At 42.0% G+C, this 14,529-nt stretch overlaps 1 protein-coding gene across 3 annotated transcripts in view; it reads left to right on the plus strand.

Moving 5' to 3' along the window:
- The first annotated feature begins 407 nt into the window (after window positions 1-407).
- Window positions 408-14,529, plus strand: part of EML4 (EMAP like 4) — an 89,901-nt gene continuing 75,779 nt past the window's right edge. For 2 of the 3 annotated variants that reach the window (XM_081185977.1, XM_081185979.1), the window contains exon 1: window positions 409-769. In XM_081185977.1, coding sequence (XP_081042103.1) covers window positions 703-769 — 67 coding nt within the window. In that variant the 5' untranslated portion in view covers window positions 409-702. Of the gene's footprint in view, window positions 770-14,529 lie in introns of all 3 variants that reach the window. The other variant, XM_081185978.1, reaches the window with a different exon arrangement.

Raw genomic sequence — 14,529 nt, forward strand, 5'->3', positions numbered from 1 at the left:
CCAATTGTGACAGCAATTCAGCCTGATGTGAAGGGAAAAAAGGAGCTTAAGATTCAGGGCTCCGAATGCAATCTCTTGTTTCAGTTGCTTTAAACAAAAGATGGGTCTCTATTATGTTGACACTGTTGTGTCCCAGTCAACTTAGCATGCTAGTTAATAATAATAAATCATATAGCCTGCTTAATCACCAACTTTTTTAAAAAAAGAAAGAAGAAAAAGCAAACTTTTAGCCCCTAGTGAGCTCTTTAATTCTTACTTTGTGCTGCAAGACAGATTGCTGTGTTGTGTCTGTGCTAGTAAGTGCCTTTATTAGTGTATTTGTGACGTCTAAGGTCTAGCCACTCCTTACAGCAGTCTCAGATTTTCTTCCCCCTCTCCCCTTATGTATCCCACCCCCTTCTGCCTCTCTCTCTCTCTCTCTCTAGCACACACACACACATGCTCGCTCTCAAACGCAGAAAGCTCTTTTGCTCAGTAGAGTTCCAGGGCTCGGAAGGAGCAAAGCTGATTGTCGGGACTTCTTGCTTGTGCTCTGCATAAGTGCTTTTGTGGCGGGCCATCTGGACTGGCAGGATTTCCTCAGAATATTTAAAGTATGTTGTCTGATTGGGAAAAGTCGGGATTGCCGTGAAACTCTGGGAAAGGCAGCAAACAGGGAACGTAGACAGAACTGGTTCGCGGCTCGTAACGTAGGTGGCAGGAATGGAAGACGCATTGCCTTGCCTTGCTTCGGTGTGCAATTCATCAGCACTTATGAACTTCTGCACCGGTAAAGTATAACTTCTTTCCCTCCCTCCCCCTTCTTTAATTGGGAACACCAGTACAGCCACCGCAGTTTCTTGCTAACCCACAAGGGGAAAGGACTATCTCCCTCTCTTCTCTTCCCCCGAAACCTTGTTTTTTTATTTTATTTTTTTGTAAATCTTCCTCTACAACTTCCTTCACAAATACATACAAAGTTTGAAGAAAAGTATTTACCTCTTTGCAGTCTTAGTTCTTTCCTAGCCTTAAAGGAAATCTGTTTTTTTGCTAGTTAATGCCTTTCATGTACAATGGAAAGCAGAAACCAAACGATTTCGCTTGGTGAGACTACTCTTGCAGTATGAAGAATCCCCTCCCATGAAATAAATCTGAATATTGCATGCTTGGAAGGGGGGGGGGGAGAAGCTGTTGTATCATTGAATTTTAACATTCAGCATGTGTTAAACATGTTTCCATATTTGTGTGCAAGATGCTTCAGTTAGACTTAACTTTCAGCGAAAGGTTGAACCCCTAGAGGAAAGTTTTGGATTGCATAGGGGGCCCCCTCAGGAAGTAGTACCGTAAAACATCTATGCAAAATAAGTCATTATGTATGCTGCAGTCTTGAGCATTCGCAGCACGGTTTGTATTTCTGCACAGCATGTGATATTTTCCAGACCAATTTATTCCCGGCTTTCTTGTGATCGTTAATCTGCAATTACTGAAGCATCTCAGCACAACTTCATACGCATACATCATTATCAGTAGCTAGATCTGTGTATATAGCAGAAAGCTGCCTATAGAAGCTCTTGCTTCATAGAGTTTTTGCAGTAGTTGTTTAGAAATATTGGGCCAAGAGTACAGAGCCAAAACAAAATGTGGAGGAGCTCCAAATGCAACCCTATTTTACAAATGCACCTAATGATAAGTGAGTATAGAAATATTCATCTTGCTGATTTGTCCGGATTAATACATGTGTAAAAAAGGCAGGTTCTTTTCTCTCTTTTTTTTGGGGGGGGGGCAGTTTTAGAGCATTAAGATGAAGAGAAAATGACTTCCGTAGAAAGATATAAAATGTTAAAATAGAAACTGCTTTGAACACCAAAAAAAGTTATATCTTTCCACACTTACTTTTATTGGTAGGAAAAAAACCACACTTTTGAAAATAAATTCTGTAAGTAATGTTCAGTGCTGCAAAAACAACAAAAAACAATGATAGCACAATATGTAATACAAAGGTGCTGAAATCCTGGGTTGGGGGTTAGTTGGAGTTTGGTGGTTTAGAATGCTTGCTAATACAATAAGTTAAGTACACTCATGCAGGATAAAATTTGTTCCCTTGGATTAGGCAGATATGTGGCAGGAAATGGAGTGGAGGGAGGCAAGAGATTCACCTTCTTTGTTTCCACTGAGTTCCATATTGGAGATTGCAAATCCAAATCCCGTTGATACTGCTGGCACTGGGTTACATTTATGGGCTTTGATAACAACTTTTTAAGGACTATTATTTTTCAACAAAAAAAGCACTAAACATAGTTGGGTAGGCTTGGGGAAGGGTTGGTTAAAGTTGAATGCGGAGCTTAAGTTGCACATGCCACATGTCGGTCTACAGCCCTTGAAATATTTGTGCTTACTGGTAAGCAAGCGGGGAACCTAGTTTGCCTGTGACTGACATGAACTTTGCATTTGTATTTATTTTGACACCTGTAACCTTGCTTTGTATGCTATTCCAGTTCACCCCAGTACAAGTTTGGTAACTGGTTGTGTTTCATTTCATGAGCAAAGCAACTTTTAAGTGACCTAATTCATTAGCACTAGATCAGACATAACCCATAGATATTTTAAGGATGCTTTTAGATGAAAATAACTGGGGAAATAGTTCCATTTGTAGCATGTGGTTTTTTTATTATTTAAAGTGAGTTGTACCCTTAACATAAAAGGTCTTTTCGACCTTTTTAGGAGGGCAGAGTATAGAAGCCTATGCAAAAGCAACATTTGTATAATTGTGGGGGAGGAATGCATAAAATAGCTATTGGGCTTTAATTGTACATGTTCACAATTTCATTTTACTTGGGAAGCTGGTGGATGTTTGTTATTGTTCATTTTTAACATTTTAAACCGGTCACCTGATTTTAATTTAAGGCTATGGTCTGAGTAAAGTTGGAAAATTTTTTTTATAGAAGTTCTGGTTCTGTTCTGGTTCACAAACAAACTTTTTTATCAGTTCAGTTTGACTCCCTGCAAGTAAGTATGTTTTGTACTGTAGTCACAATTAACATAGTAGTATGGGCCACATCCTGTCTTAATGAAACAGTAGGGGAGGACACTGAAAGGTCATCTGTGGATCAATGTTGTGCAAAATCAATTCATTTGAGGTTGAGCCAAATCAATAATGCAGGATCAAAGAGGTTTGCAATGCAACCTGTAATTTTGATTACAATCTGACATTGCAAATCAAACTGGTGAAAGCAAAATAACTAATACAGTCCACTCCATATATTCTTATAGTCTTACTGTGGACAGATACATATTCTGGAAAATCATTTTCCTGGTGGTGACAGTTACTCTCTGTAAGTTACTACTATCCACCAGGCAATAAGGATCTGTCTATGGGTGCCACTTCTAGAGGATAGTGCTGTATGCATCAGATCTTTCATAGAACCTGAATACAAAACAAAGCCATTTTTAGTGTTAGGTCATGATTAGGAAAATATTTCACAGCTGTTCGCCCTACTGCCACAATTAAGCACCAGTATGTTGTAGGGCTGGAAATTGCTTGACTTAAACACCCCATGTATAAGAACACCGGGTACCTAGTGGCCTGGAATGTTTCCTGCTTAAGTCCCAGGCATGATAGCAAGAATATCTACAAAGACCAGTGTTCAAGCCTTAATTTGAATATTGTGCATACTATGGTTGCTGTGTCTCTTAATACTATTTGTTATTTTATTTTTAAGAGAACTAGCAGTGAGAATAAGATTCACATCACAGGTCTAAATTTGTGACCCAGGTTTCAGTGATGAAGCATACTCCCGCAAAGACTTTCGGAGTGTCTATTGCTCACATATGATATCATTTTTCTTGTTTGTTAGGGTAGTGGGGGAAGATGAGGAAACAACAAGATTTTGAGAACAAATGTGTTTTTGCTATCAGGTGCTATGTATCTCCAACTTTTGCCCTTGATTCTGAAAAATAATCCTAGGTGCTTCACCTGGTGTCATGAAATGTATTTATTCCATAACTTTTATATACCCTTTGATTGTAAAAACAAACAAACAAACAAACCTCAAAACAGTACAGTGGTACCTCGGGTTACATACGCTTCAGGTTACATACGCTTCAGACTCCGCTAACCCAGAAATAGTGCTTCAGGTTAAGAACTTTGCTTCAGGATGAAGCAAATTGTGCTCCGGCGGTGTGGCAGCAGCAGGAGGCCCCATTAGCTAAAGTGGTGCTTCAGGTTAAGAACAGTTACCAAGTTGGACCAGCAACAATGTGTTGCAGGGTAGAATACTTCCTGCTTAGGATCCCAGCTCCATTCCAGTCTGCTTGGTTTGGTTTCTTCACCCAACATTCAGTCAGTATTTCACAGATATTGAGATTGTGGTGGTTAAATTTATTGAGGTTGCCGAGTTCTTATTTGGCCGTTTTGTCCACCTTAGGTTTTTCTCCTCCTTAAAGTTCCCCTAGGGCTGAAGATTTCGCTGCCTTGTGGGTTGATGCTGCCATTTTGGCCGCATGAATTATGCCCCTCGCACCATGAACTTTAGAAATAGTGGAAGTGATTATTCTGACAAAGGAGCTGAGAAGGTGATTTCTTTATTTTTTGGAGTTCCAGATTCAATATTTTCATCTGACAGGATGAAAGGAAGATTGTGGTAGGATGGTTGTAATCCAAAGAAAGTTGCTTGTTTACACTTTGTTGTTGTTTAGTCGTTTAGTCGTACCCGACTCTTCGTGACCCCATGGACCAGAGCACGCCAGGCACTCCTGTCTTCCACGGCCTCCCGCAATTTGGTCAAATTCATGCTGGTAGCTTCGAGAACACTGTCCAACCATCTCGTCCTCTGTCATCCCCTTCTCCTTGTGTTTACACTTAGCTATGGCATTATGTGCAAATTGGGCGAATGAATGGCAAATAAAAGTAGCACATAACAACTTGTGCCTCTAAAGGTTTTAATTTTAATTTCTAAAAAAGAAAGAAAAGACCCAACCTGTAAGGCTGTCTTGAGAGGTAGCTTAAAACACTTGCAAATATGTTAGGCTTGTTCATTAAAAGTGAGAAGATGCATATATAGATAAGTTTTGCAAACTGTGGTTTCCACCGTGTGTCAAAAAATGAAGGGAAGTTAGTAACTGCTTTTCCTCAGGGTTGTCTGGATCAGGCCCACAATTTTTATATTAAACATACACTCTGAATGCTTTTCTGATTGGCGTCTCCCTTTTCAGGTAACTGATACCTCAGAGCATGTCTTGCCTTTTCCAGCTGTGCCCAGAATAACCTAGACTATGTCAGCACTGTGCAGAATGATGAGCAAAGCCTGCCTTTAAGACTGAACAAACGATTGTTTAGCTGAGCAGCGTAAACCAGATAATGTAATGCGTAGCTTACAAAGGCTCTCCTTTTTTTTGGGGGGGGGAGAGGAGACTTATGACTCTTCCGGCCTTAGTGTGGTTTCTAAGGCCACTATATGGTTTGGTATTTGACTGCAGGAAGTAATTTCATTAAAGAGATTAATACTTGCATAAGATAAATATGCAGAGATTATAGGAATTACAGTTCCCTTCTCACACATCTCTTTACATAATGGGTTACCTCTGTATAACCTCAGAGAGCAACCAGGCAGCATTAGTTAATTTTTATTTTTTTTTGAAGCCGCTGGTCATAATTACACTGGTGACATCAGTCATCCATCATGTGCTGCTTGCACTCCCCCTTTGTAATGACCATAATAATTCATCCAAATAACTAGGAGCAGGGAGGTTGATCAGAGTATGATAATGAGTAATATGCAAAAAAGTATTTAACATTAAAGCAATCTTTGTTTTAGGAAAGAGTAATTCTGCAGTTAATTGATTCTTAATGTGTATCTGAAAATCAAGAAAATGCATAACCTAGATTCCCTATTTATTATTACACCGTATTATACACACACCATATTATTACATACTCTTTACACAATTTCACAGAAAATGCCCATGTTCCCAGTTTGCCACCTTAGTAAACCAGAAACGATGAATTCTCCTTCCATGTGAGGTTGACCACCAAGGAACTGAATGAGCATGTCTGATTCCTATCTGAAATGCAGAAGATACTTCCTTACAGCTGATTCAGACATGCAGCAGAATCTCATGGCACAGTATTTCCAATAGACTGCATGCGAGGGAATTGCAACATTTTATTTCTCCACTGAGCAATGGTTATCCTGAACCAAGGATGGGGTACTTAGACAACAACTAGCATGATCTCTGCCTTGGCCATGTTTGGCTTGTGGCTGGAGTGTGGTGGAGTCTCCTTTTTTGGAGGTCTTTAAGCAGAGGCTTGACAACCATATGTCAGGAGTGCTCTGATGGTGTTTCCTGCTTGGCAGGGGGTTGGACTCGATGGCCCTTGTGGTCTCTTCCAACTCTATGATTCTATGATTCTAGGAGTTGGAACCCAAACGCACCTGGAGAACCTCAAGTTTCCATCCTTGACCTGAGCTATTCTCTGTGAAATGTTAGGTTTTTGCATTCTTCATTTTCATAGTAGAACTTACAAATATGTGAGCTCCACAATAAACAAATATTTAGCCTGATAGAGAGCCAGTGTGGTGTAGTGGTTAAGAGCGGTAGACTCGTAATCTGGTGAACCGGGTTCGTGTCTCCGTTCCTCCACATGCAGCTGCTGGGTGACCTTGGGCTAGTCACACTTCTCTGAAGTCTCCCACTCCACTCACCTCACAGAGTGTTTGTTGTGGTGGAGGAAGGGAAAGGAGAATGTTAGCCGCTTTGAGACTCCTTAAGGGGAGTGAAAGGCGGGATATCAAGTCCAAACTCTTCTTCTAGTGTAGTGTTGTCTAGACTGTACCTATGTGATTCTGGCCATGCATTACTGCATCTCTTGGGAGTAGTTGTAGTTTTCCCTCCTGACCTATCGTGTGGGTGTGTATGCAACAGTTTGAGCAAAATAGACGTAGAGCCATTACAGAGGGTCTCCTTTTTTTATCAGTTGGAAAGTGCTTTTTAACCTCACAGAAAACAGCATGGAATCTGAGAGAACAGCGAGATTGACAGCTGAACCGGGGCACTGAAACTTTAATAGCTGAGGTCTGATTTTCACTTATAAAATGCACATTCACTGCAATAAGTGGCAGTGGTGCATGCCTATGGATTTGAGTGAACATTTTCTCCTACACATACACACACACCCTTTAAAAAAAATAACTAAGTGACAACCTGCCTCTTTCCCAGGTCCTGTTTCTGAGGGGGTTTTTACCCCCCTTTAGAGAAGTGTGCATCTAAATAGTGTAAATGCATGCCCTTAAGACCTGACAGGACACACACACATTCTAACTTTGGACATGTGTTGCATGTTTCCAAAAAGGAAGAATAGGTCCTGTTGTAGCAGTGAGGGTGATCAGTGGGAGCTCAGTGAACTTGGCCTGGGAACGGAGGGTTTTTAACGAGCGTATGTAAACGTGGCTGGTGAAATTATTCTCCACCTGGTACCAGTTAGTCCACATAAACAAAGCCTTGTATGACATCCTGTATTTAAAAACAAAAGCGATGTGTAAAACAGGATTTATAAATAGCACATTCATGCAAATGATCCCATACGTGGAGCTCTTCTAAACATACCAAGTCTATGATGTGGGACTAAATTAGAACTCTGTGTGGAATAATGGGAGCAGACGTCCTGGAAGTCCAGGCCACTGAAATGCAGCTGTGCTCTTGCTGCATGTGATCCTAACCAAAAGGTCTGAGTAAAACTTTCCCATGCAAAAAGATTGCGCAGGTGGGGTTTCGGGGGGGGGGTGTTGATTACGGCACTATCAAAACACATCCAACAGCATATGGAATCGAGAAGTGAAAAGTTTTAAAAACTTATTTTCAAAGCAGAGCTTTTTGGAACAGGAAGTTCCAAGAGCAGCTTGTTGTCATTTCACAGAAATGATAGGGTAGTAGGATGTGAACAGTCTGGTCTGAAGTTCTTTCCCAAGGCCACACTTCGTTCGAGTTTTAGAGTCCTCACTTCGGCTTCAGAATTTGTTCCCTTGGTGACCGTTCTTCGGGAAGGTAGCATTTTAATTACTTCTGCGACTGGAAAGCTAAAATCACACCATGGGAGAGGAGACAAGAGGGAGAGTATTCCAAAGGCCAGTTTACATCCCGCACCTGTGGCTCCTATGCACATAATATGTCCTTACTGCCACAGGTATATGGTGAACCGCCCTGACATCTTTGGATAAAGGGCATTATACAAATTCAATAAAATAAATAAATAAACAAACAAAATATTGTGGGATTAAAAACAATACTTGCTTCTGCATGTGTTGCCTGAAACACATTCACTTGAATCTCTCCCTAACCATTCATTGCGTGTGCAAAGACTGTTCTCTGTTTGAGTGTTTTCAGTATTGGTTAACCTCAGCAACTCACCCCTAAAAAGAACTGTTTGTTTTTTGTCAGTTTTAAGTGGTTGTGTGGACAACTAGCTGGTATTATTTATTTTTCTGCTGCTCAAGTGTTTTGTTAGACTTACCTTGTACAGTGGAACCTCTACTTACAACCATAATCTGTTCCGGAGGTCCGGTCATAACTAGAAATGGGGCCTCCCGCTGCCGCAACACGATTTCTGTTCTCATCCTGAAGCAAAGTTCTTAACCCGAGGTACTATTTCTGGGTTAGTGGAGTCTGTAACCTGAAGTGTCTATAACCCGAGGTACCACTGTAACACACTCTTTTGGGAGTTCTAAAAAATAATAATATAAAGATCTATGTACAGTAGGATGAGCATGTAAGAACTATTCTCCTCCACCCTGTGCACCCAAATGTGCCTACATAGTTTTTCTTTTTCTAATTAAATTTAAACTTTCAAGATGACTTTAAATTATTTGAAAAGTGTCATAAAAGCTATGAAAGGGAAACACAGAAAGAGAGCTAAAGCACAGTAGTGGAGGAAGGGGAAATTACACTAGTCAGAATTGGGTAAAAAAAAAAAACCTTTGCAAATAATAATGTGTTTTACTGAAAGGAAATAAGGAGTTAGTGCAAACGAAGACTAGGGAGATGGCTTTTCACACTCATCAATACATGAACAACTGCATTTTGCACCAGTTGAAGGCTTCAATCCGTTTTCAAGAGCAGCTCTGCCTAAAGTAAGAGCCTTTGTAAGCTACGCATTTAAATAAAAGATCAAAATCTGAGAGAGGAGTTTGGCTAGCTGAAGCTGGTGAAAGGTACTTTGGGCTGCCACAATCACTACCTCTGAATCCAGCAGTAGTACCAAGTCTTGAAGAGATCCCCAGGGTTATATATCTGTACTTTTAGGGGAAGTGTAAACCCATCCCAAATTCCAACCCAGCACTCTGAATCTGCTAAACTATCAAGTTCTCTTTATTGGCCCTTAAACAGCTCATAATGGTACTTGGGCAGTATTTGCAAAAAAAAAACAAAAAAAACCCCTGCCTGGCTATTTACTTCTAGTTCTGAACTAAGTAAGAAAAAGAGTCTTACGCCAGAATATTGCCTGCCCTTCCTCACTCCTGCAGCATTTTTTTTTCGGGGGGGGGGGTGTCCTATAGTTTGCCTTTTTCTGAAAGTTCTTTGAACAGGCTTCCCAGAAAGATTGCCTGACTTTTAATGCCTCTTCCTGTCTTGAAGCCTCTCCACATGATTCCCTTCGAAGCCGTGGAGTTTCTCATATGGCACACACTGCTGGAAGCTGGGATCAAACAAGAGCTTTGAAGAACCACTTGCAATGCATGAGTCCCATTGAAATCAACCAGACTTCCTTCTTAGCAGGTGTTTGTGATTATGCTGTTTAGAAATGTTGCTGCTTAGATAAGTGGCCACTGTAACTTTAGGGCTTGGGCATCCTGCCATTGTATGCCCATTGTGCTTAAACTCATTGCTTCAACCTACTACCATGGTTGTTCCACAGAAGCTAATACCTAGGAGAACAAAAAGTCCAGGGAGGAATTCAGTGTTGTGCTAAGGCGATTATTCCGTATGAGAAAGCATTTCCACTTACCAGATGGAATATGATCTCTATTCCTTCCACCTGCTTGCTGTTCTGGCATTTCTGCTGGCACACACACACCATGAGCCAATTTCAGGGGAGGGGGGGAGCCCCCGCCCCGTACAAATGGAGGTCCTTGTGCAGGGCTTCTGCAGATGGGACTCAATTGTTGAATCCCACCCATCGTTTGATAACGTGCAGGTGAGTTTCAAGCCAATTGTATGCCTAGTATAATAGCTTGCACTAGTCTTCCTCAACCTATTGCCCTGCAGATTTTGGTGAACCTGCAGCTCCCATCTGTTCCAGCCAGCATGGCAAGTGGTCAGGAATGATGAGAGTTGCAGTCCATCAGTGGGGGCACGAGCTGGGGAGAAGCTGGCTTAGTGATCCTTGAATAAAACTTGGCTGCAGAATAGTGACACAGGCTGCAAGGGTCTGTAGTGTGTACCTGTCTATATCTTGTTCATTTCAGCAAGATGTTAACATCAGCATACCACCAGTACCTTTCAATGTTAACTTTATTTAACAATGCTTGTTGTTTTTCTTTTTAAAAGCAACTTTAAGTGGAGCTGGAAGAGCTGATTCAGGTTAATTTTTCTTTTGAGTTGACTTCTCCTTAACAGCAGGATTTTCTTGCTTTACTACCTTGAACGGGAAGAGGTGGGAGTGTTCTGTGCTATTTGCATTTTAAAATTTATGTCTGAACAGCAGTATATTTCTTTGTCTCCTCCTGTGTTGGTTGTTGAGAAATGAAGTTGGTGGTTGTTTTTGTTAGTAGTAGTATTTCACAATACAGTAAAAGAATACAGAAAACAATTGCATGTATAACAATGATTAAACAATTATGTATATAAAAACAATTTCAAATCCAATCCAGATACCACCTGGGATAAATATCCCCACTTAAAAGGCTTGTTATAAAAAAACCCAAAAGTCTTCAACAGGCATCTAAAAGACAATAGGGACATGATTGATATACAATGAGAGAGAATTCAGAAGTGTAGGCCTGATTCCTATATTTTGAAAAATGGACTTCCTGATGAACTATTATCTTCAAGATGCACATTCCTGCAGAGCGTAGCAATCAGCTGTGTATATATTGTATGAGACTAACCGTTAGGTATCCTATACCAGCAGCACTTGGAACTTAGCCTGATAGCTAAGTGAGAACCAGTGTAGTTCTTTCAGCAGCAGCATGATATGATGGCAATATGCTGCCCCGGTGAGCAGATGAGTTGCTGTCTTTTGCACTAGCTGCAGCCTCTGGATCAACCTCAAGGGCAGACCCACACAGTGGGGTAATTGTGGTAATTTGGTATGCAAGGACTGCTTGGACTACTGTGTTCAGGCCATTCTGGTCAGAAATGGCTCTAGCTGTCTTCTCTGGAGCTAGTGAAAGGCTCTCCTAGCCACTGGACGCACCCAGTCCTATCCTCTCAGCAAACTTTAATACTCTGATAAGGGGCAGGGGACAAGGAAACACATGGAAACACAACAGCAGTTGAAGGAGGCAGCAAAATCACATTTGGCCAAGAACTCGCTCCCTGGTCAGAATTCTAGTCCCACTGTGTTATAGTGCTGTAGCTGATTCATGAAAGTTGGATATATTTTTAAAAGTATTTTTTCACACATCACCATGTCAAGAAAGAGTATGATCCATCAGAGAACTCTTACATCTGATGCTCCCCACTGAAATGAAAGGGCAGCTTTGTGTTGTTATTCACCCCTGTGTCCATGCCCAGGCTCAGTTACATGGAAGTTTTCAGCCATGTTGCATTACATGGAAGTTTTCAGCCATGTTGCATTGCATGTTGCATTACATGGAAGTTTTCAGCCATGTTGCATTGCATGGATGGTGCCAGGAGCCTTAACTACAAGCAGTAGAGATTCAAGCTGATGCCAACTCAGTTATGTGACCAGTGTTCGAAACTCCAATTGTTCTAGGCGCATTTTGAGATAGTGAATTTCATTAGCGTGTGCAGTTTCCGAGCTCTGGGCACACTACTGCGCCTAAGGTTTCAGATTAAAACTGCAGAGTAGAAGGGAAGGAGGACCTTTTTCTGCCTCCCCACTTCCAGCTACTCTCTGAAGACTGGAGAATCATAAGAATATTAGGGGGGGGGGCAAGGGAAGGACTAGACCATGTGAAAAATGAACATAATATTTTAGCTGCAGCTCATTCATTTTCAGCTTTGTATTCTTGTTATAAAAAAGCTCACCTAGACATTCTGTTGTTGTGCCCATAGCCTAGGTTTAAGGCTCCTAGCTTTCATATTTCTAACACTGTATGTGACAGCGCAAAATTGCAACCGATGAATTAGTTAAGTGTAAATACTGCCTCTCCTCCCCCCCCCCCTGCAAAGTTACCACTCCTGCTCTTTCCTCTAAAGGACCAGCTTTCTATTGTAGAAGTTGCAAGAGAATACAGATCCTGTTGGAATATTGTAAAATTGGGAACTGTTCCCCGTAGAGTGCCAATGTGGTGTAGTGGTTAGAGTGCTGGACTAGGACCCAGGAGACCAGGGTTCAATTCCCCTGCTCAGCCATGAAACACACTGGGTGAGCTGGGCCAGCCACACTCACAGCCTTAGCAAACCTCACAGCGCTGTGTTAAAATGGGGAGGAAGAGAACCACGTATACCTCCTTGAGCTCCCTAGAGGAAAAGTGGGGTATAGGTTTGGCAGATAAATAAATGTGACCTTGTTTCGGGAAGGAAGTTCCTTTAATTTCAGACTGCAGCATGTCTCTGAGTTGGGAGAGGGAATAGTTGCAAACTAACATCAGTGACACAATAAAATAAACATGAGTTCATAAATGAAGAGTCAAGCGTGCGCTGTCTTAGATTATCTAGCATAATTACTTCAATATTTTTTCCTGTTCTGTCTTTGAAATGTTCCAGAATTGATCAGGAAATGATGGGTTTAAACAGCACAACTCTGCTTCTGGGCAGAAATGTTCCAGAGGCCACACACCACTTTTTTTTTTAATTGCCAAAGTTTGTTATTGGAATAAGCAAAGCATGTTTACTAGGTTTGTAAAAGCTTTCTGTGCTGGTTTGAATAAAACTCCTCCTAGCAGTACTTTGGATTAATAGAGTTTACAGCAAAAGTTGCTATGTGCACACAGTGCAAGCAGGGCACAATTGCTCAGAGATGCATGCAATTGAAGCATGCAGTCATAGACTCTATTTACCCAAGCAGTATTCAAAATTCATTCTCTTTCTCATGTCCTTCTAGTTCACAGTCATTGTGTGGCGAGTTGCCGCCCCCCCAGGAGAAATGAAAACACAGGACACCAAGTATTAGGTTTAATGGGCGAATTAGGCCACAACTTACAGGAATGAGTGGTATTGGCATAGGCATTGGCCCTATTGACTAGCCGGCTTCAGCCCGATTGCGTGAAGACCGGCAAGGGTTAACCACCTGTGGAGGGAGTCCTGCTGAGGCACGTCAACTAGGAGCTCCCCCCGGGTCACCGCTCGGGGGCATGCCTTAGGCCCACACCTCCACAGGCTTCGGACAGGGCAACGCCCCCCCTCCCCGGAGTCCTTTATCGGACTACCCTTAGCAGATTAACTTAACTCTGCTGGCAGATTCCTGCAGGGGGCAGTGAATCACAAAAATCACGATGCAGGAAAAAACATGAAGCCAGCCCATGCCTCTACATAACTCCATCCTTATTTCAGGCACCATTATATCTCAGTATATTGTGATGTTTAGGTGGTGATATGTCACAGTGTTAAAAACCAGATATTGCCCAGCCCTAGCTTAGAAGCAAATTGCCTTCTCTTGAACATGAATCATATAAAGCTGACTTCGTCCGTTCAGCACACTGTTGTCTCCTTGACTGATAGCTGCACCCCCAGGGGTCTTTTCCCACCACCTGCCACCTGAGTTCCTTCTAAGCGGAGATGTCAGGATTTAACCCTTTGGGCTTTTGCGTGTAAAGCAAAGAGAGCCAGTGTGGTCTAGTGGTTAAGAGCAATAGACTCATAATCTGGTGAACCGGGTTTGCTTCTTCGCTCCTCCACATACAGCTGCTGGGTGACCTTGGGCTAGTCACACTTCTTTGAAGTCTCTCAGCCCCACTCACCTCACAGAGTGTTTGTTGTGGGGGAGGAAGGGAAAGGAGAATGTTAGCCGCTTTGAGACTCCTTCGGGTAGTGATAAAGCGGGATATCAAATCCAAACTCCTCCTCTTCTTCCACTGAGTTATGACCCCTTCTCCATGAGCAGGTGCCAGAAGTTCATCTTTCTAAGATGATGTGTAGATGCTAGCTTCCCCATGTTCCAATTTGATTGCTCCTGGGGTACCCTTACATGATGATGATGATGATGATAACAGCAGCAGCAACAACAACTTATTATTTATACCCCGCCCATCTGGCTGGGCTTCCCCAGCCACTCTGGGCAGCTTTCAACAAAATACTAAAATACAGTGGTACCTCGGGCTACATACGCTTCAGGTTACAGACTCAGCTAACCCAGAAATAGTACCTCGGGTTAAGAACTTTGCTTCAGGATGAGAACAGAAATCGTGCTCCGGCGGCGCAGCAGCAGCAGGA

The sequence above is a fragment of the Podarcis bocagei genome, assembly GCF_964188305.1.
Source record: "Podarcis bocagei genome assembly, chromosome: 3".
NCBI lineage: Eukaryota > Metazoa > Chordata > Lepidosauria > Squamata > Lacertidae > Podarcis > Podarcis bocagei.